The sequence below is a fragment of the Bombus vancouverensis genome, chromosome 8 (genome assembly GCF_051014615.1).
Source record: "Bombus vancouverensis nearcticus chromosome 8, iyBomVanc1_principal, whole genome shotgun sequence".
Taxonomy (NCBI): Eukaryota; Metazoa; Arthropoda; class Insecta; order Hymenoptera; family Apidae; genus Bombus; species Bombus vancouverensis.
Genome location: NC_134918.1, coordinates 9,788,756 through 9,810,246, shown reverse-complemented (window position 1 = coordinate 9,810,246; position 21,491 = coordinate 9,788,756). Strand labels below are relative to the sequence as shown.

At 41.6% G+C, this 21,491-nt stretch overlaps 2 protein-coding genes and 1 long non-coding RNA gene across 8 annotated transcripts; all 3 read left to right on the top strand.

Annotated features, from left to right (window-relative positions):
* The first annotated feature begins 2,015 nt into the window (after positions 1-2,015).
* Positions 2,016-5,881, top strand: LOC143303111 (uncharacterized). The gene is made up of 4 exons (XM_076621151.1): positions 2,016-2,238; positions 3,807-4,234; positions 4,292-4,964; positions 5,202-5,881. Exons 1-4 carry the CDS (start codon positions 2,016-2,018, stop codon positions 5,879-5,881), a joined length of 2,004 nt encoding a protein of 667 aa, XP_076477266.1.
* Positions 5,882-7,618: 1,737 nt separating this feature from the next.
* LOC143303040 (venom protease-like) lies at positions 7,619-9,993 on the top strand. The gene is made up of 6 exons (XM_076620791.1): positions 7,619-7,697; positions 8,081-8,170; positions 8,649-8,951; positions 9,112-9,213; positions 9,285-9,436; positions 9,765-9,993. The coding sequence occupies exons 1-6, from the start codon at positions 7,619-7,621 to the stop codon at positions 9,927-9,929; spliced, it is 891 nt and encodes a 296-aa protein (XP_076476906.1). The 3' UTR covers positions 9,930-9,993.
* A 5,263-nt stretch (positions 9,994-15,256) lies between these two features.
* LOC143303037 (uncharacterized) lies at positions 15,257-18,649 on the top strand. Of its 6 annotated transcripts, none has more exons than XR_013058999.1 (8): positions 15,257-15,863; positions 16,076-16,171; positions 16,248-16,526; positions 16,602-16,870; positions 16,954-17,050; positions 17,213-17,821; positions 17,966-18,129; positions 18,222-18,649. It is a non-coding gene; the product is annotated as an uncharacterized LOC143303037 (long non-coding RNA). The 6 variants fall into 6 exon arrangements; XR_013059000.1 differs by having other exon boundaries at positions 15,258-15,863; positions 17,213-17,317; positions 17,395-17,821; positions 17,966-18,649; XR_013059001.1 differs by having other exon boundaries at positions 15,261-15,863; positions 17,213-17,317; positions 17,750-17,821; positions 17,966-18,640.
* Positions 18,650-21,491: the final 2,842 nt, after the last annotated feature.

Here is a 21,491-nt window from a genome sequence, read left to right as displayed (position 1 = left end):
TGACTTTTAAGATGAATTATAGTTGCACACGCAAACACGAGCAGATTTCACCGCAAAGGTTACTTTTATGTAATGTTGTACGCGCGAAAGTATTCATTTCTGTTACCACGCTATTGCTGTTTTGTAAATTTTAGTAGCACAACTATCGGTAATGTGCGATAAAACATGCTATATAATAGATAATTGTAAGTGAAATGATAAGGCGATGGTATAAATAGGTACTTCGACGAAAGTTGGTACAAGTATATCCACGATTCTCAGGAGTGGTGAGGTAAGTAGGAACGAAATATACTGTTACGCCATGCGGCTTAGCATAGATCATATTCTTAACTGTCGATCGCGGCACTATAATGTCGCAGACGGATCGTCGCGGCTGCCCGGCAAACAAACATTGTAGTGGCAAGCGCATGGTTCATTAAGCAGGGCGACCTCCAGAAACGTCTACTCGTGGCCGTTATTTTACCTCGCGTAAAAGAATGTGGCGTGATCCGAACGTAGTGGGGGTCGCCTTCCAGAAAAAACGGAAAAAATCGAAAGGCGTGCAGAACTTTTCGAGAAGCCGAACCGTCAACACATCTCATATATCGCGCATTACTTATCAAGCAAAACGCAGTCACATTTTTTTTGTTGTTCTCTTTATGTCTTCCTAGTTGATAATTTGTTAAAATAAACGTTAATTTATTTGTGTTAATTCTGTGGAATTCATTGAACTACCCTTATTATCCTAATCGAAATAAGGGAATCGATCAGTTCGTGGCGTCGATTATTTAATCGTAACGGGAACTTACAACTCTCGTTGACGTGCTATCTCGCGATCGCGTCTCTCCGCGAACGATCGAAACATTTTGGTCCTTCGAGCCGGATCACGTGCCAGTGAAGAGTGCACTTACCAGTGACCACACAGTGCCACGTGACTTTATCAAAACCAGCAGCGGGAGCAGGAGCATCCACTACAGCGAAACCAGTGACGTCAGGCGCGTCATCTTCGAAGAAACACATCCCATTGGCAAGGGAACGCAACCACGCAGCCTTCCGTCGCAGCTGGACAATCATCAACGCAACGAATTTCACAACTTAACAATACAATCGAACGAGTGGCCGTCGGGAAGGAACAAGGCGTTCCTCACCAAACATACACGCGACCTCACGCCGCACGACAGTAAGGTAAGCTCGTTCCTTATTTCGACCATCTCCTATCCTCGGCAACGATGACGAGCGAAGACCAACTCATCTCCCTGCGTCGGAGACGAGGCTATTGTAGCGGCCGATTCACATACTTATCGAACCGACTGGACGAGTACGAGCAATCCGAGAGTCAGCAAAACTCCTTATTAACGAATTACGAGAAACAACTGACCGAAGTTGCGAGTCAATTCGAAGCGATCCAACTCGAATTAGAAGTATTGGACGAGGAGGAACAAGCGCGCGGCTTCGAAATAAGGGATCAGTACGTCGCGGTAGACATAAAGCTACAAAATCTTCTGAGGAACGCGCAAGCATCATCGCCGTCGACATCCATAAACCTTCCAACCTGTGCATCATCCGCAAGTTTAAATCCGATAGCCATTAAATTACCAGATCTTCGGCTCCCTACTTTTGACGGAAGCTTAGAGAAATGGAACACGTTTTATGATACCTTTTCTTCCACAATCGATAAAAATCCTAGTCTCACGGACATACAGAAATTCCATTACCTGCAGTCCGCCCTGCAAGGAGAAGCAGCCGATTGTTTAAACGCGTTACCCCTTAGTAATGTAAACTACAGTCAGGCTATAGCCGTTCTCAAGGAGAGTTTCGAATGTCCACGATACACAGCTTTCAGTCACTGCATGGCAATAATTGATTATCCAAGGATAATCAAGGAATCTCCAACGGAATTAAGGCGCTTAGTCCACACATTTAAACAACACGTATATGCATTGAACAAATTAGGAGAATCCTATCCCGATACCAGTGCTATGCTCAACAGCCTCATCCTCTCGAAAATACCACTAAGTATCCAAAAGCAATGGGAAATGACGCTGCCCAATAACGAGGTGCCTCCGTACATTCATTTACTAAAGTTCCTAGAGAGATTAGCACGAAGCTCCAGACCGATCACCGCGGTCAGACAAACAAGAGAATCACCGGAACAAACTACTCCGGTCCGTCAACGCGCATCACGAGGGCATGCACTTACGGCGACACAGGTTACTCCAACATGCCCCACCTGTCAAGGACCACACCCCATTTGGAGATGTGACACCTTCAAAACCAAATCCCTTCGCGAACGCATTCGGGAGGTCAAAAGAGCATCACTATGCCTCAACTGCCTCGGGAAAGGGCACGCAACGAAGCATTGTTTCGCAGGATCATGTCGCGTATGCGGAGAACGACATCATACAATGCTGCATAGGACAAAGCCGATCCACAACACCTTCTTTGCCACCCTACGTATCACCCACTCGTCGCAAAAAGCACACAACAGACCACAGATCGGAAACACCACGAACAGCCGCGTCTCCAAGTCCACCGCCCAGTGACAAATGAACACACAACCAATGACGCCGACGATCGACGACTCCGTTGATGACCGAACATATCAGACCAATCGCATCCGAATTACTGTCCAATGATCTAGTCATCACACGCGCGGATTAACATTTTGAATGATAAACAGCAACCAATCCGTTGTCGAGCGTTGCTCGACACCGGATCTAGTATGAATTTCATTACCGAGGAATTAGCAAAATCGCTAAAGATAAGGCAAAACAAATGTTCGGTCCCGATCGGAGCTCTAGATACCTTGACAACGACTTCTAAGCGACACATCACGGCCACGATCACTTCCACTGACGGTACATACACGCGGACATTACCGTTCCTTGTCATTCCAACCATATCAATCTTAATTCCCAGCGAACCCATCGATCGTTCGACACTTGAGATACCAAAAAATCTCAAATTGGCCGATCCACGATTTCATTTACCAGCTCCGATAGATGTACTATTAAGCTCAGGTTCAACACTCGCGTCGATGTGTGTAGGACAAATCAACCTCACGCAGCCAGACGAGCCTGAACTGCGTCTGCAAAAGACGCGATTCGGATGGGTAATCGGGGGGAGTCCAACTTCCCAAACCGCGACAAACATATTTCACACATCCACGACGACTTTACAAGCAGACCTCGCGCGGTTTTGGGAAATCGATGAAGGACCCTCAATTAAACATATTTCAGAGGCAGATCGACGATGCGAAGAACACTTCCAAGCCCACACCCGACGCACCAGCGAAGGACGATACATCGTCGCTCTACCTTTCAACGATCAGCTTCAGTCACTCGGATCCTCTAAAACGCTGGCGAGTAAACGACTCGCCTCACTCAATCGCCGATTCCAGCACGACAAACGCTTCGAATAAGAATATCGAACGGTAATACAGGAATACCTGGCGTTGGGACACATGACGAAGATCAATGACAACCACTCCGACGACAACGGATACTATTTACCCCATCATGGCGTGACCAAAGCATCGAGTCAAACCACCAAACTCCGTGTAGTTTTCGACGGATCGGCACCAAGCACTACCGGAACCTCCCTAAACGATACACTTCACACAGAACCCAAGTTACAGGAAGATTTATTTTGTATATTAATTAAATTCCGCGCTCATCAATACGTACCCACTGGCGACATCGAGAAAATGTATCGGCAATTCCTCGTACGACCAGAGGATCGGAAATATCAAAGGATATTATGGCGCAGCGCGAGTGGAGAAACAGAAACATATGAGCTTGACACTGTAACGTTCGGTTTATCCGCAGCCCCGTATCTAGCTATTCGGTGCCTCAAGCAACTGGCAGAGGACGAAGGACATCGATTTCCACGTGCAGCACAGGTTCTGCAGCGGGATTTCTACGTCGACGACGCTCTCACCGGAGCTGAAACGAAGGACGAAGCCCTCACGCTCAGAACAGAACTCACCAATTTACTTCAACTGGCCGGCTTAAACATACGAAAATGGGCGTCAAACGATAATGACTTATTACACGGACTTTCCTTAGAAGAAACAAATCACCAACATTTTTTGGGCGACTCGCAAACCTTGAAGACGCTGGGGGTGTTTTGGAATTCATCCGACGACTCTATTTTTTACTCGGTCGAAGTCAAACCCACGCCCTCCCGAGTCACGAAACGAATCATCAGCTCGGAGATTGCAAAAATTTACGATCCGCTCGGTCTGCTCGCACCGGTGATTGTTCGGGCCAAGATGCTACTTCAACGAATATGGTTGTCGAAAATCGATTAGGATGAATCACTTCCGATCGAGTTACATACAGAGTGGGAAAGGTACTATGCCCAATTACCCGTATTAAACAATGTCCGGTTCCCACGCAAGGCAATAATCGAGTTCGCAATAGAAATTGAACTGCATGGTTTCTGCGATGCCAGCGAAAAGGCTTACGGAGCCTGTGTTTATCTCCGAACCCTTAACACCAACGGCCGTGTTTGGACCCAACTTTTAACCGCAAAATCGAAAGTCGCCCCGCTCAAGTACCAGACCATTCCTCGGCTCGAGCTGAGCGGAGCACTCCTTCTTACGTCCCTGATGTCGACAGTACAACAAGCTCTATCACACAAAATTACTCGAACTATCTATTGGACCGATTCCACTATCGTCCTCCATTGGCTCAATACATCACCTCACACCCTTAAAACATTCGTCGCTAACAGAGTCTTCGAAATTCAAACAAAAACCAGCATCCACGATTGGCGCCACGTTCCTACCGACGACAATCCCGCGGACTTAATATCACGCGGCCAAACACCCGAAGAGTTTCTGCGCCCAACCATCTGGCAGCACGGTCCTGCATGGCTCTACCAGTCGGAAGGCTATTGGCCGACATGGGCGCTAACACCGCAAATTGAAGTACCGGAGCAGAAAGGGGCGATTTGTCTGTCCGCAAACCCCGCCGATTACAGTTTGTTGCAAAGGTATTCATCCTGGCCCAAGTTGATACGAATCATAGCTCGTTGCCTCCGTTGGAAACAGAAAAAGAACCGAGCGGCACACCTAACTGTTACCGAATTACGCATAACGTACAATAAGCTGATAAAATTGTTGCAAAACATCCATTTCTCCGAGGAAATTCGTACACTCCAAAAAGATCGGAACGCGGCGATAAAGGGTAAGCTCACGCGACTCAATCCGTTCATAGACAAGGAAGGAATATTGCGAGTCGGGGGTCGACTCAGTCATTCGTCGATGACCTTCGCCCAGAAACATCCCATAGTATTACCTAAGTCATCCGTTACAACACGCATCATAGAACACGAGCACAATATCCACATGCACTCCGGAACGCAGGCTACGTTATACGCAGTAAGCCAAAGATCCGTCGACGCCCGAAGTCAAGTATGGCGGGCGATCAAAGGCTGCGTTCGCTGCTGCCGCGCTCAACCACCATCGGTAGAATACATAATGGGTAATCTGCCGGAGGCGCGAGTAACGGAATCTCGCCCATTCGCAAACGTCGGCGTCGATAATTGCGGGCTGTTCCACATCAAAGAAAAACGAGATCGTAACCGTCGTCAGATAAAGGTATACGAAGCCACTTTCGTATTCCTAGCAATTAAAGCGGTACACATCGAGCTCGTTGGCGATCTCACTAGCGAAGCCTTCATCGCCGCTCTTCGCAGATTTATCGCTCGAGGGTATTGCTCCACCATCCATTCTGATAACGGCACCAACTTCAAAGGAGCAACCAACGAATTACGAGAGTTTCACGATTTATTACAATCGGACGATCACAAAGAAAAAGTAACCGCATTTTTAGCCGACAAACAAATCGTATGGCGCTTCATTCCCCCTCATTCACCGCATTTCGGTGGGCTATAGGAAGCAGCGGTGGTCATTTAAACGCCGCCTCAGACGTGTAGCCGGCAACGAGTTACTCACCTCTGAACAATTGAATACTCTTATCATAGAAATAGAAGCAGTCCTCAATTCCCGCCCGCTAACTCCTATCTCCACCGATCCAAATGATCTCCTAGTCCTCACTCCCGGACATTTCCTCATTGGCGATTCACTAATGTGCTTACGTGATCGAGATTTCAGAGACATTCCATCGAACCGACTCTCCAGATGGCAGCATATCCAACAGCTTAAACAGCATTTTTGGAACCGCTGGCATAAGGAGTATTTGAACGAGCTAACCAACCGCAATAAATGGAGCAAGGGTGGACACGGCATCCAAAAGGGCACAATCGTCATCCTCAGAGAGGACAACTCTGGGCCGAGTTATCAAGGTTCATCCAGGCGCCGATGGTGTCATCCGGACAGCTACAGTTCAGACGGCAAAGAGCGTTTTGGATTGGGCCGTCAAAAGGCTTGTCCCACTGCCAATTCAACCCGATCTCGAGAAACCCGAACAACTAGCCACCGAGACGAACTAAGATGGGAACTTCAACCACACCTCGCTAGTTTGATCGTTACCCTCTCAACGGGGGGAGAATGTTACGCCATGCGGCTAACCATAGGTCATATTCTTAACTATCGATCGCGGCACTATAATGTCGCAGACGGACCGTCGCGTCTGCCCGGCAAACAAACATTGTAGTGGCAAGCGCATGGTTTATCAAGCAGGGCGACTTCCAGAAACGTCGACTCGTGGCCGTTATTTTACCTCGCGTAAAAGAATGTGGCGTGATTCGAACGTAGTGGGGGTCGCCTTCCAGAAAAAACGAAAAAAATCGAAAGGCGTTCAGAACTTTTCGAGAAGTCGAACCGTCAACACATGTGGTATGTCGCGCATTACTTATCAACCAAAACGCAGTTACATTTTTTTTGTTCCATTTATATCTTTCTAGTTAATAAGTTGTTGAAATAAACATTAATTTATTTGTGTTAATTCTGTGGAATTTCATTGAACTACCCTTATTATCCTAATCGAAATAAGGGAATCGATCAGTTCGTGGCGTCGATTATTTAATCGTAACGGGAACTTACAACTCTCGTTGACGTGCTATCTCGCGATCGCGTCTCTCCGCGAACGATCGAAACATATACAATAAGAATTGAATTTATATAGAGTATTTTGTTATAAATCTTCCTATGTACCTATAGAAACGTGTTTAATATTTACGAGTATCCAGATTTTTCTATTAAAAGTTATCTGAAATGAATGATTTTCCTGATTTGTACCTTTCTCTTAAGTTTCTTGTAGTCGTCTTACTAACTCAACAGAAATCAACGTTAATTTTACAAAAAGAGTTATGGAGCTTTTTAGCGATTTGCACAAATGAAAATTTTGAAGCTTGTCACTGCGACGAGTTTGATCGTTCTAGTGTTATACTAAACAATTTTCAAACATGAAATTACACAGAAACGTATGTCGATGATATTTGTCATTCCTACGATCTATTTCACATGATCGTGCTTCCTGTCTAATGCAAATTCAATTTATAATACGAACTCGGTTTCCTTTATTGTTGTCAGTCTTTCTAAATCGCCACAGTTTTTCGCTCTTTGTTGCAAAACATTGAATCATAGTGTGAACCAAGTTTCTTTTATTAGATTCATTCATTGTTATCAGTCCTGCGTCTTTTCGATCCGTCACTTTTTTATTTTAGGACGATGACTGGCTTCGATATACTGTTCGCATGTTTGGCGTTAATTGTTCTGCATCCATCGGTTCAAGCGGGGCGCACTAAAGGTTTGCACTTTAAGTTGTCTTTTTCCATACTGCAGATTGCAGTACGATCTCGTTACACAGCCTTTATCAGTGAAAAAAGCGAAGTCACGCGTGACCACATAAAATTGAAAGGAACACGTTTGATTTTTTATTTTCGAGATGGTCACGAAGTTAATGGTCACGAAGTTAATGGGAAAATTCCACCTAAGTATTCGCCTCTTCACCGGTTTTGTTTGTGAAAAATGCTTCGTTAACTTCGCGAATATTCCAACGACTCGCTTCACGTAGAAAACAAACGTGATAACCAGGATAATCGTGAAACAACCAGCGAAGACGAATTAATTCATCACTCTACTGTCAATTCTCTAAATATAATAACTTCTTTCACTATAAATGTTTTATAGCAACCTCGGATGTGCCCTTGCGTCCACCACACTGTGGTTTCAGCAACGTAACGCATACCAGGGTGGTTGGTGGTAGACCAGCTAAACTTGGTACGTTTTATCTATTCCTTTCCTATCAATAATAAGCGATATAATATGAAGGTTGAAATTGAAAGGCATTAAACAGCAATCAAAGTACGTTTCAATTAATTTAAATAATAATACAACGGTTTCATTGGTAGTAACTTTGTTTATTAACTTGAATTATTTCCTCCTTTTAGTTCATGTTAGAAAGAGTATGTTTTTACTTGAAATTAAAAATCGACATACGAGTAATGATACGGATGGCGATGAAAAAGTGTTCGGGAAGAAATTACATATTCGAACTTTAGAGTTCAGTATATTTCAAGTGGAAATTGTATAGAATTAACTAAGTGTTGTTCCATTGAAGTCAAAATTCAATTTCTCTCTTAATCAAATTTCTATTTGAGAGTCTGCATCGTCGAATGTCCAATGGATAACAATAATTTCTAACTCATCACGCGAGAAAAAATTATGTATGTTCCCAACTATATCTATTGCATTTCAGGTGCTTGGCCATGGATCGCTGCAGTAGGATTCCGTAATTGCTCAAACCCGCATTGGGTAACACAATGGCTGTGCGCAGGTACCCTAATATCGGCTAGGCATGTTTTGACTGCAGCACATTGTGCAGATGACGATGATTTGTACGTGGTTCGTATCGGGGACTTAAATCTAAAACGAGATGACGACGGAGCGCACCCTGTTCAAATAGAAGTCGAATCTAAACTAATACATCCCGATTATTCTGCCGAGTCGAACAATAATGATATTGCTATTCTTAAACTGAAGGACAATGTTCCATTTTCGGGTAAGTCTTTAAATATTGTTGAGTTTCTAATATTTATGCTACTGGGTATTGCTGAAACTTCTTACTGTACACATATATTGTATCATAAAGCATGTTCAATTCTTTCTCATACTTTTCGTCATTCGTTTCCTTCACTTTCATTTATTTTCTTATTTTTCAGAGTACATACATCCCATTTGTCTCCCCATAGAGAAATCCCTTCGAAATAAAAACTTTGTGGGCTATAACCCCTTCATTGCTGGATGGGGAGCATTAAACTTTAGTAAGTGATATCAGTTTTATGATAAAATGAAATACTTTCATTCTTAAATATCCTTCCCATTTTCTTTGTAGGTGAATCATATACTAACGCATTAATGGAACTGCAACTGCCAGTGGTTACCAACACCGTATGCGAGAAAGCTTATGAGGATTTTGACATAACTATCACCAATAAAGAAATATGCGCCGGCGGAGACCCTCGAGGTGGAAAGGATGCTTGTGGAGTAATTACATTACAGATTTACTATAAATTATACGGTGTCTGGGGACATGTCAATTCGAATCAACATCAAATCAACGTCTTGAACATGAAAAATAATAGATAAACACAATTGAATAGTTTTGCCCATTTCTCACACATCATTATGGTCTTTAATCTAATTTCCTTCTAATCTTAATTTTTTTCAAAATACATATAATATATACATTCTAAATTGGAATATTTCAATACATAAGTCAATAATAGATTATTACTGTATATAAGTATAATTTCAATACAATTCGATTGAAATATTTCAGTAACTATGATTAAAAATTTAACAATCATTTCAGGCTGACAGCGGAGGACCACTGATGATACCACAGCAATTCACCTACTATCAAATAGGTGTTGTGTCATCTGGTCATGAATGCGGCGTACCTGGTTATCCGGGCATTTACACGAGAGTCACGTCGTACCTCGACGACTTCATTATCCCAGTGTTGCAAAATTATTAGTATCCCATAAATATCATTTTTCGTGCACGAAAAATAAAGTTGGAATGTATTATTGTGGAGATAAGAGGCAGCTCAGATTTATATTGTCTTTTACGTCAAGAATTATAGTCTTAAAATGCTTGAAATGTTACTTTGAAACGACACTAACTTTTTACGTACGCTATATTTGCACGACTTAGATACGTAGAGACGATAAACGAGCATTTATTAAATTTTTACTAATTATATTTAAACTAATTTTGGTAATAGTAAACCAACTTTCTGAGAAGTTCTGTAAATTTTGTTTTGGATGTATTGAGGTGATGTGTCGTGATAGGGTCGGAAGGAAAACTCAGATTTATCGAACGATAAATGTTTATTCACTCTAATGTCAATGAGTACACTTGACGCAGGATTCGCGATTATATTCGGTTCGCGAATGCGCGGTTATAAGATAGAGCTTGGATAGCTACGATTCGAGATGCGCTGCGAGTGCGGACAATGATTGCACGAGATGTCGAGAGCTTAGATAATTATTCGACTCGAACCGTGTAAGTATAACGATCTTGATATGTCGACTCGCGGTAATAGACTGACTTTTTGTCGCGATGCTGCTGCGGAGGAAGACTGCGTTGGGATGTGTCTAAGGATGCGAAGGCGTCGGATTCGTTGAGAAAAGCTTTGGTTCGGAAAGTGAGGAAAATGTACGTTAATGTTTATTGGCTAATTCGTGTTGGTCGTTGGAAAAGGATGCTAGCTGCCCTTGAGAGGGTGTTGCTAGCGGGCAGCATCGTACGTGAGAGATAGCAGATTTCTCGTGCGTCCCCGTGGTAGGTGGTCGACTTCGAGACTGATAAACAAAGACTGTTTGTCTCTTTGGAGGACCTTAGCTAAAATAAATCCTAAGATTTATAGCGGTCCTTAGGCTAGCTGGAAATATTCGGTACGAATGTATCGACATCTGGCAATCATCTTGTCCGCAGGTATAGGGTCTTTGTGTCGTGCGTCATGCGACGTAAACTGTTGGGAAGTTTACTGTCAAGTGCCGCCACAGTACCCCCTTACCAGTGATAACGTTTTATACATTTTTTGATAGATCTTACGTGCTACTTATTTAAAACCTGCCTGGAAATAATCAGGAAAGCGAATTCTCCTGCCCGAGCGCGTGGTATACCGACTTCTTGAGTCGTCTTCGCGTTGCTGTGCCCGCTCGGTGTTTTGCGTAGTTGTGGTTTTAACCGGTATAAACATGTCGTGGGTTCCTGCGCTAGTTTCTAATTGTTGTTGTTCGATGTCGTCAGATACAGTAAAAGCGGGTTTCAACCGATCTAGGGAGACTATTACATTTTTATTATTTATTTCGATGGTAAAAGTCTTTTTTCCACGCTGTATAACCTGGTAAGGTCCGTCGTACGGTGGTTGTAAAGGAACTCCGCTCGCGTCGTGGCGTACAAATACATATGGTGCTGTTTCGAGCTCGCGGAACACGAAGGTTTTCTTCTCGCCGTGTCGCGTAATCGGGTGAGGCCTGATTTTCTCTATTTGCTCTTTTAAACGGTTCGCGAATTTCGTATTGGCCTGTTGCATCGTTGGTGCGAAGAACTCAGTCGGTAATCGTATGTCGGTACCGTAAACCATTTCGGCTGCCGTCGCGTTCAGGTCCTCCTTGAAAGCGGTTCTTATGCCTAATAAAACAATTGGTAGGATTTCTACCCAATTGCTCGTACTGTGACATTTTATTGCTGCCTTTAGTTGTCGGTGTAGGCGCTCTACGATCCCGTTGGACGCGGAGTGATAGGCTGTTGTGCGTAAATGCTTGATGCCAAGCAACCGGCACAGTTCATTGAAGAAGTTTGATTCGAACTGGCGTCCTTGATCGGTCGTTATTTTTAAAGGTACGCCGAACCGAGCTATCCATGTGGAGAGGAGGGTTGAAGCGACGGTTGTTGTCTCCATGTCGGCGATGGGAATGGCTTCGGGCGAACGCGAAAAGCGGTCAATACACGTTGGACAATATCGGTAGCCCTGTGAAAATGGCATCGCGATAATGTCTATGTGTACGTGTTCGAAACGGCCTGCTAATTCTCCGAATGTTCCGACGGGCGAGGATACGTGCCTGGTGACTTTGCATCGTTGACACGGGATACATTGTCGTGCCCAAGTCCGGCAATCTTTATTTATGGATGGCCAAATGAAACGCGACGTCACCAGTTTTTGCGTTGCGCGTATCCCTGGATGGGAAAGTCGGTGGAGCGAATTAAATACATCGCGTCGCAAGGATTTCGGCACGTACGGTCTTACAATGTTGTTTGATACGTCGCAATATATTTCCGCGTCGTGCTCAGGAAAGCGTATCTTCTTTAATCGTAACGCGGTTGTGTTGGAATTTACGATGTCGCCGAGTTCGTTGTCGTTTTCTTGCGCGACGGCGAGAGTTTGGTGATCCACCGACTTCCCTATCGCGTCGATGCGTGACAGAGCGTCGGCTGCGTTGTTGTCTAGGCCCTTTATGTTTCGAATGTCGGTGGTAAATTGTCCTATGTAGTCTAAATGTCGGAATTGTCGCGGCGAACATTTTTCTAATTTTTGTTTGAACGCGAAGGTGAGAGGTTTATATACATATATATATATATATAGGTCGATATATATTGTAAAGTTTCTGCCTTCTAAGGCGTGTCGAAAATGTTTGACTGCGGTGTATATTGCGAGTAGTTCGCGATCATACGCGCTATATTTTTACTGAGCGGGGGTCAAAGATTTCGTTGCGAATCCTAGCGGTTGTAATTCGTTATTCGCGCGTTGTTGTAATACTGCCCCTATTGCGTAGTCGGACGCGTCTACCGTGAGACTGATCAGGTAGGAGATCCGCGAGTTCTTGTCCGTTACGAATATGCGGCGAGATGCCAAACTGTCGTCGTTTGCCGCATTTACGGACGGCTGGTCCCCTTTCTCGAATTCCGCGAGTAAGGGAGTGTGCACTTCCTCGCGGTTTCTCGGAACTGTGCGCGATAGTAACGCAGCCCGTCTTGCCGCGGCGGATCGCGAGGGCGCGAACGGCGGCGGAATTGTGTACGCGAGCGTGATTGTGCTCGTGCCCTACGGTGTTCATTGCCTTTTTGCTGGGCTACTAGCGCTCGTATCTCGCTCATAAAGGCGTCGATTCGCGCTAACAGCACGGTGACCGAGTTGATGACGGCTGCCATAGCGTCGCCTAATCCGCTGTCCTGGCCAGGTGGGTGGGTTCTCGTAGGTAGATGGCCTGCGCTGGCCGCGACGATCTGCCCTGATTGCCGGGTGGATTCGTAAATGATATCCGCAATTTGTATGCGGGTTTCCGGGTCTTTGATCTGTACAGAGGCTAGGAAGCTCCGTACGCGCGACGGAAGTCGACTTTCCCAGACGATGAGGATGACATCGTCTGTTAACGAATTGACGGCTAGGTTTCTTAAAACGCGGTAAAATTGAGAGGGCTTCCTGTCCCCCATTTGTTCGTTTTCGATTACATGTCGGAGTCTCTTGGCGTCCGACTCTCCGAATCTCTTCATGAGCTCCTTTTTTACGTACGCGTAACGCCCGGTCGCCGGTGAGGCGTCCAATACGTCTCGAATTAATCTCAGGTGCGACTTGTCGAGATTCGCAATGACGGCCTGGTATTTTTTTTGGTCACTCGTGATCCGGAAAGTTTTGAACTGCAATTCCAGCATCTTGAACCACAAGTCAACATCGTCAGGCCAGAACGGTGGCACGCGGAAAGGAGCGTTTATCGGGCGTTTATCGTTGTCCCCGCCGGCCGTCGTACGTTTGGAATGGGCGTTAGTGGTCATTTCGAACTGATTTAGATTAACGGTGTTACGTTTCTCGAGTACTATCACGGTCACCTCTTTGACTGATAACCACGTCGGGGTCACCACTTTGAGGGGATATGTCGTGATAAGGTCGGAAGGAAAACTCAGATTTACTGAACGATAAATGTTTATTCACTCTAATGTCAATGAGTACACTTGATGCAGGATTCGCGATTGTATTCGGTTCGCGAATGCGCGGTTATAAGATAGAGCTTGGATAGCTACGATTCGAGGTACGCTGCGAGTGCGGACAATGATTGCACGAGATGTCGAGAGCTTAGATAATTATTCGGCTCGAACCGTGTAAGTACAACGATCGTGATAAGTCGACTCGCGGTAATAGACTGACTTCTTGTCGCGATGCTGTTGCGGAGGAAGACTCGTTGGGATGTGTCTAGGGATGCGAAGCCATCGGATTCGTTGAGAAAAATTTTGGTTCGGAAAGTGAGGGAAATGTACGTTAATGTTTATTGGCTAATTCGTGTTGGTCGTTGGAAAAGGATGCTAGGTGGGAGAAGGGGGGCTCGAACCGTGTAAGTATAACGATCGTAATATGTCGACTCGCGGTAGTAGACTGATTTTTTGTCGCGATGCTGCTGCGGAGGAAGACTCGTTGGGATGTGTCTAGGGATGGGAAGGCATCGGATTCGTTGAGAAAAGCTTTGCTTCGGAAAGTGAGGGAAATGTACGTTAATGTTTATTGGCTAATTCGTGTTGGTCGTTGGAAAAGGATGCTAGCTGCCCTTGAGAGGGTGTTGCCAGCGGGCAGCATCCTACGAGAGAGACAGCAGATTTCTCGTGTGTCCCCGTGGTAGGTGGTCGACTTCCAGACTGATAAACAAAGACTGTCTGTCTCTTTGGAGGACCTTAGCTAAAATAAATACTAAGATTTATAGCGGTCCTTAGACTAGCTGGAAATATTCGGTACGAATGTATCGACATCTGGCAATTATCTTGTCCGCAGGTATATGGTCTTTGTGTCGTGCGTCACGCGACGTAAACTGTTGGGAAGTTTACTGTCAAGTGCCGCCACAGTATCAAGAGAATAATTAAATATTCCACTTAGATCGTATACTTCTTGTATGTACATACAAAATTTTCCGGCTAATCTAAAACACTTCATAAGATAGAGAGCTTCTGGAAATTCGAACACAGAGAGTGCGTAAAATACAAGATAAGTCTCGTGTCTTTCAAAATTATTTTTTATTCGCTAAAAACGTCCTGTGTACTCATGCAATCACATGCAACCTCGAAATTTCACTTATTTTTTATCACTTTCCAATTCAATACACTGTTTCTGCATTTTTGACTATATATAAGAGAAATTTCAATTCAGCCAAAGGTATACTTACAGATTACAGATTCCTATACGACTCTCAGTAAAAATTTATCCGCACTCCAGATAGTTAAAACTTCTGTCGACCGTATTGACCCATCTGCACTCTTCGTATGACGTCATATCTGTTCAGTGCTGCTGTGTAGGTTTCATTGTGTTACGTCAATTCGTTTGTGACCGTTGCGCGAGTAATGGCGCTTTGCAATGGTGATTTGCAGGAAAACAGTGCAGGATGCGGTGATTCGTTTCTTGTGGTCGGAGGCTATGTTTGATGCCTATATTTATCAAAGATTTAATGCACATTATGGAGAAAGTGTTTTGTCACGAAGTGTGTTCGAATGGGCACAAAAGTTCAAAGAAGATCGCACAAGTGTTATGAAAAAACAGCTGGACGCCCGTCCACATCCACGATGACAACATTGAACGTGCTCATGAACTTATGCTCTATGGAATCGACGAGTGACACTGGATAATGTGGCAAATCAGTTGCAAATCAGCCACGGCTCTGCTTATGCAATAGTGCACGACAGATTTGGGTTTTAAAAAGTTTGTGCGAGATGGATGCCGAAAAAGCTGATGAAAAGGTGAAGACGACGATGCATTCGTGGTTCGCAGCCCAGCCCAAAACATTTTTTAATGAGAAAATACGAAGGTCCTTCAGCAAATGGACAAAGTGTATACAGAAATTGAGTGATTAAATAAAGTGATACATCAAAAAATGATGTATGTCTTTTTTGACAATTGCTTAAAATAAATTCTACACCGACAGAGCGGGTAACTTTTTACTCACCCTCGTAAGACACTTAAATTTCCAATCTATTATGATGAATAAAAGAGCTTATACTATTAAATCTAATTGTATTTTGTTGCATGAGAGTACACGTGTATGTGATGTACATTACCTTTATATCCCCTTGAACGCTTCAATATTGCGCATATATACTATATTTTGTACAGCTTCTATAAAATTTTGTATGTTTGTTTAGGCTGTTAATCTAGAGGCTGGAGTACAAAGAAGTGGCACAATGATGTGGGCTGATGACATTTATAATTATCAAGGAATCACCCCTACATTCGCTCAGGTATATATCGTTGACTATAATGTATTTAACATATATGATTGTTAGAATATTAATAATTAATTTTTAATTCTATCAGAATTTTAATGAAACTGTCCCTTGGGAAGGAAGAACTGATACCTTGATATCAAGGTTTGTACATCCTATATATACGACAAATTTTAGAACATTATATAACGAAGAACCAGATCGTCGTGGCCATGTGATGTGAATAAAAGGACTTGAATTTGATGATATTTTTATAATGTTAGATAACATAACTAAGTATCTTCACAGTAAGATAGGATGACATGGTTTACATGATCTTAATGTTGTTCACTTGAGCGATGATATTATAAGGAAAAGTGTAATATCACAGGTAGGATGATTCATAATTTAGAACTACTAACTCATGTATGTATTAAAAATTAAAGAAATATATTAAATTTTATAGGATATTTATGTTTAGTAACCAGTAATTCAGAGATTGGTATTCATGGTTACTATAACGAGGCTGTAGAAACGCACCCTTTCTTCTTTGCAAATGGTCCTGTATTTATGTCTAAGCCGAAACTGGAACCTCTGAATAATTTAGATTTATTCTTGTTATTTTCTAAAATACTTATCTACAGTATACCATAAGGAATGATACCGTATCACACCTAATCAAGTGCCTTAAGAAACATCAACAGGATATCACAGTAATCCCTTATCGACTGATATGTAAGTAAAAGTTATGTGTCATTGTTATACACAGTTATGTGTTATTGTTATACACAGTTATTTATCATTTTCTATTAATTCAGTTGTAGCCACTACAATATCTATGACACTGGTAGTAATTATAAGAACAATAATGATGTTCTATAAGAGGAAATGATGATTAGGAACAAAAACTTACAGGTAAGTCAAAGTATATGTTATTTGCCATTTGAAAGGAAAGTTACTAACTTAGAATTTTTTGATAAATAATAATTGTGCAAAATATATTGGATTTCAAATTTGTCAAAAATTGAAATTTAAGAAGCATTATAATAATATAACATTAATATTTTGATTTTTCAGGAGATATCATGCGATGGATGGATAATATGTAAAAAATATTAAGCAGTATATGAATTTTCATATTGCGTAGAGATAACAAAATGAATTTTAAAAAATGTCGACATGGTAATAAGAAATAGCATCTTGACAAAGAATATATAAACACAGTTTCATTTTTTATAAATAAAAATTTGTTGTTCCAGATTTTGAAATATAGTGAAACGTTTAATTAGTATCTTAATATCTTTAAATAATTATTATTTTAGAATCAATTGTAATTGTATCATACGTACTTTTGAATTCGTGCAAGAACATATGTAATTTTGAAGTAGTTATTATTAGGTAATGGTTAGACGCGAACAGTATGCGAAAAGTTAGTATGTAGTGTAATAATTATCAATCAAAACACAAGAATTAAATTCTTTAGGAAAAAATTTCCGGAATTTCTTATTTACATGATTATAAAGAAATCCATAATAAAAAGGAGCTGCTTTCTAATACTTCTCTTCCTTGTAATGCCTACGTTAATAATAACGAGGTTCGACTTTTTGTTTTTAGAGGGATACTGGAAAATTTGAAAGTACAGTACCATTGGGAAGAAAATCACGATATTGAAAACGATATTTGCAAGTAAATTTCCAAAAAATCTGTTTTCAAATTTTCGCTTTCTATTTCACATTAAAAGAAAGGGCTGCCTTCTTTTTCTGCAAGACAAAACAAACATTCTGAATCTCGTATCAATGAATGATGTCAATAAGTTATTTTTCTTTTCAGATTGAACAATATTCCAGATTTATTCATAATTTCATACTACGCGAAGAATAGACTTTCATAGGTATATAAAGGAAATATTAAGTATAGGAAAACTCTTTTTCGTTGTAGGGGACATATCCTTCACGGTTGAACACATGTATTTTTGAACACATATAAATGAAAAAGTACTCTTATGGAGAAAAAGAATTGATACCTTCGATTGACATTAGATAATGTATATAAACTTATGAACAATCACTATCAGTTTGTATTTTAGGTGCACACGCAGATTTGTTGGAGTTCTTATAAAATGTACTTCCTGTACGAACGTTTTATTCTTCCAAATTTTACGATACTATGTCTCATATAATAACTATATGGATTAAACGTAATATAAATGATCCGAAAATAGACTCGAACGACATTAATTGTCTTTCTATTTATACCAATATCGAGAATACAAGTAAAGCTGGAGCAATAGTATGCAAGAACGGACTATTTATTATTTTAAACCAAATCATAGCATATTCAGAATGCACAGTATTATCATGAAATGTAAATGAATCAGTTGTAAACGAACGATTTTACTGTAAAATCATTGCCTCCTTTTTTCATCTGAAATATAGCAGCAAGTACTCATTCTTTTAATATATAATAAAACGAGATATCTTTATAAAGTCACATATGTCATCACTGGTAACTGTTGTCTTGTATGACACCAAATATACCGTTAGTATGGAATGATATTTTTATGAAGATATACTTTAATGATAGATTTTATGAAGGAAACGTTATATAAGAAAAATTATCTCTTGTTATTCTATGAAGTGTAGTAGCTAATGAAGATTAATTTTACGAAGTATTAGAGCAAAAGAGAATTAAAAAATTAAAAAGATCTAAATAAGATTGTTCGTGTGGCTTAATTATCTCAATTCTGGTACACCACTTGTTACATTCCAACTAATTAGCGCTAAACAATAACTTGCAAATATTAAAGATATTAACACCTTAATATTAACACCTAAAGGTTTTCAGGAAATTGTATAATATTTGATTATTGTATATCTAGTCATTGATTGATAAAATTTCTTGTATAAGCATAGATCGAGGTTGACGTCATACGCAGATTGCATTACAGGTATCGTTTTAATTTATTTTATGGCTAGAATCATTTGAATATTATACGAATAATTATTTCCATTCGAACGATTAATAAATCACGTACCTATATAAGATATATTATGAAAAAGACGTGACGAAACAAAAAAATATTGGGAATTCCGTTGTCATTAATTCCGTTGCTTCCTAAGATATTTGCTCGATTCCGGGAACGTGGCAACGAAGGGAATTCCATTCGTAGGAAAATACGGAGCATCCGTGGCTAGAATATGGCAAAGAAGAGATTGATTCCCGAAAAAAGAGTAACGATGTGTCAGTCTCTCTCTCGAGTGCGTATATATTATATACAGAGAGGTACGACATACTGTTAACGTATGATAGCGCGAGCGTGAAGTATCACTATTGGAGCATTGCGAAATTTTCGTAAAAATGGGCATCGTTGAGTGGCATCTCTTAGTTAACCATCAAGCGTACAAGTAGAAGATTCTTAAGATTTACGTGATTGATTTCTGATAATTCGGTGCCTACAAATCAATGACTTTTAAGATGAATTATAGTTGTGTGGCGGATCGGTATCAACAGGACGCCGACAGGTCGAGGCATCAACGCGACGCAACACCTCCCGGGCGATCCGCGGTTACCAACCGCCAACACTAGAGGGCTACGACGACAACGAGTCTGTCTGTCTAACTCGCTAGCGGTCGAATATACGAGCGATTGATATAAATACCGCACCTAGCGAGACTCCCTCTACGTCTAAGGCAGGGACTACCGGGCATAGCCTTACTGACGAGTCCACCGGTAGTCCCAGGACGAAACGCACTCTCTCACTCTCCTTCCATCAGCCTCATTGGTGACCACCGACAACGAACACGCACCTTCGGTGAAGGAGTCAGGAAAGGAGCCAACCACCGACGACAAGCCAGGAAGTGAATGGTAGCCATTGCAATAGTTCATGGGCATCACCTCCAGCAGCACGTCAGAGGCGACAACCACCTCGTCCCCACGACGATCAGCCTTCCATCATCGACGACGAGCCATTCCCTCTAACTTGTATCGCGCTATATAGCTATGGGGTCACGCTATAGCGCTAGGGGGAGGCTGTGTGGCGGATCGGTAGTCAACAGGACGCCGACAGGTCGAGGCATCAACGCGGCGCAACACCTCCCGGGCGATCCGCGGGTACCAACCGCCAACACTAGTAGAGGGCTACGACGACAACGAGTCTGTCTGTCTAACTCGCTAGCGGGTTGAATATACGAGCGATTGATAGAAATACCGCACCTAGCGAGACTCCTCTACGTCTAAGGCAGGGACTACCGGGCATAGCCTTACTGACGAGTCCACCGGTAGTCCCGGGACGAAACGCACTCTCTCTCTCTCTTTTTTCATTCGCCTCAGTTGCACACGCAAACACGAGCAGTTTTCACCGCAAAGATTACTTTTATGTAATGTTGTACGCGCGAAAGTATTCATTTCTGTTACTACGCTATTGCTGTTTTGTAAATTTTAGTAGCACAACTATCGGTAATGTGCGATAAAACATGCTATATAATAGATAATTGTAAGTGAAATGACAAGGCGATGGTATAAATAGGTACTTCGACGAAAGTTGGTACAAGTATATCTACGATTCTCAGGAGTGGTGAGGTAAGTAGGAACGAAATATACAATAAGAATTGAATTTATATAGAGTATTTTGTTATAAATCTTCCTATGTACCTATAGAAACGTGTTTAATATTTTCGAGTATACGAGTTAAAGAAAGATGATGCGCAGACGCGAAGTTTAGTCAGCAATAATATTTAAAATCTCTAAAATATATTGTACACATTTATTTGCTAATAAGCTCAATGAAATTAAACTGTGACTGTGTTTCCAATAATGTCTTCGATGTATTGCTCGCCATTATGTCGGATTAACAGCTCTAAGTGATCGACCTTAATCACTAAATGGCGGCCGTGATTCAGTGGTATAGCTTTACATATGACGGACATCGCAGGCGCTTATAAGACGTCTATTGTGAAACGTTTCCAATAGCACCGTTTATGTGATGGTGAAATCTGAATATATATATCGCTGAAATATATATCGCTTATCACTTGAGTCTGACACGATCGTTTTTAAATAGAATCACAATTTTTTATTCTTTACAAAATCAGTCTATAAAGATTATGTGCAAATAAAATAGATAAATAGATAAATGGTTGTACAAACTTATAAAACAGATATTACAAGTATATCTAAATAAATGATATATTTATAAATTGTAATATTTGATCTAAAGTTTAAATAAATAAAAGAGATACTCGTGACTTATAATAAAAGTATTTTTTTTCAATTTTTAAACAAAGCAAAAGTGGATAACAATTTTTCAAAATGTAAAAATCAACACAATGGTTGGTTTCTTTAATTCATCAATAACGTT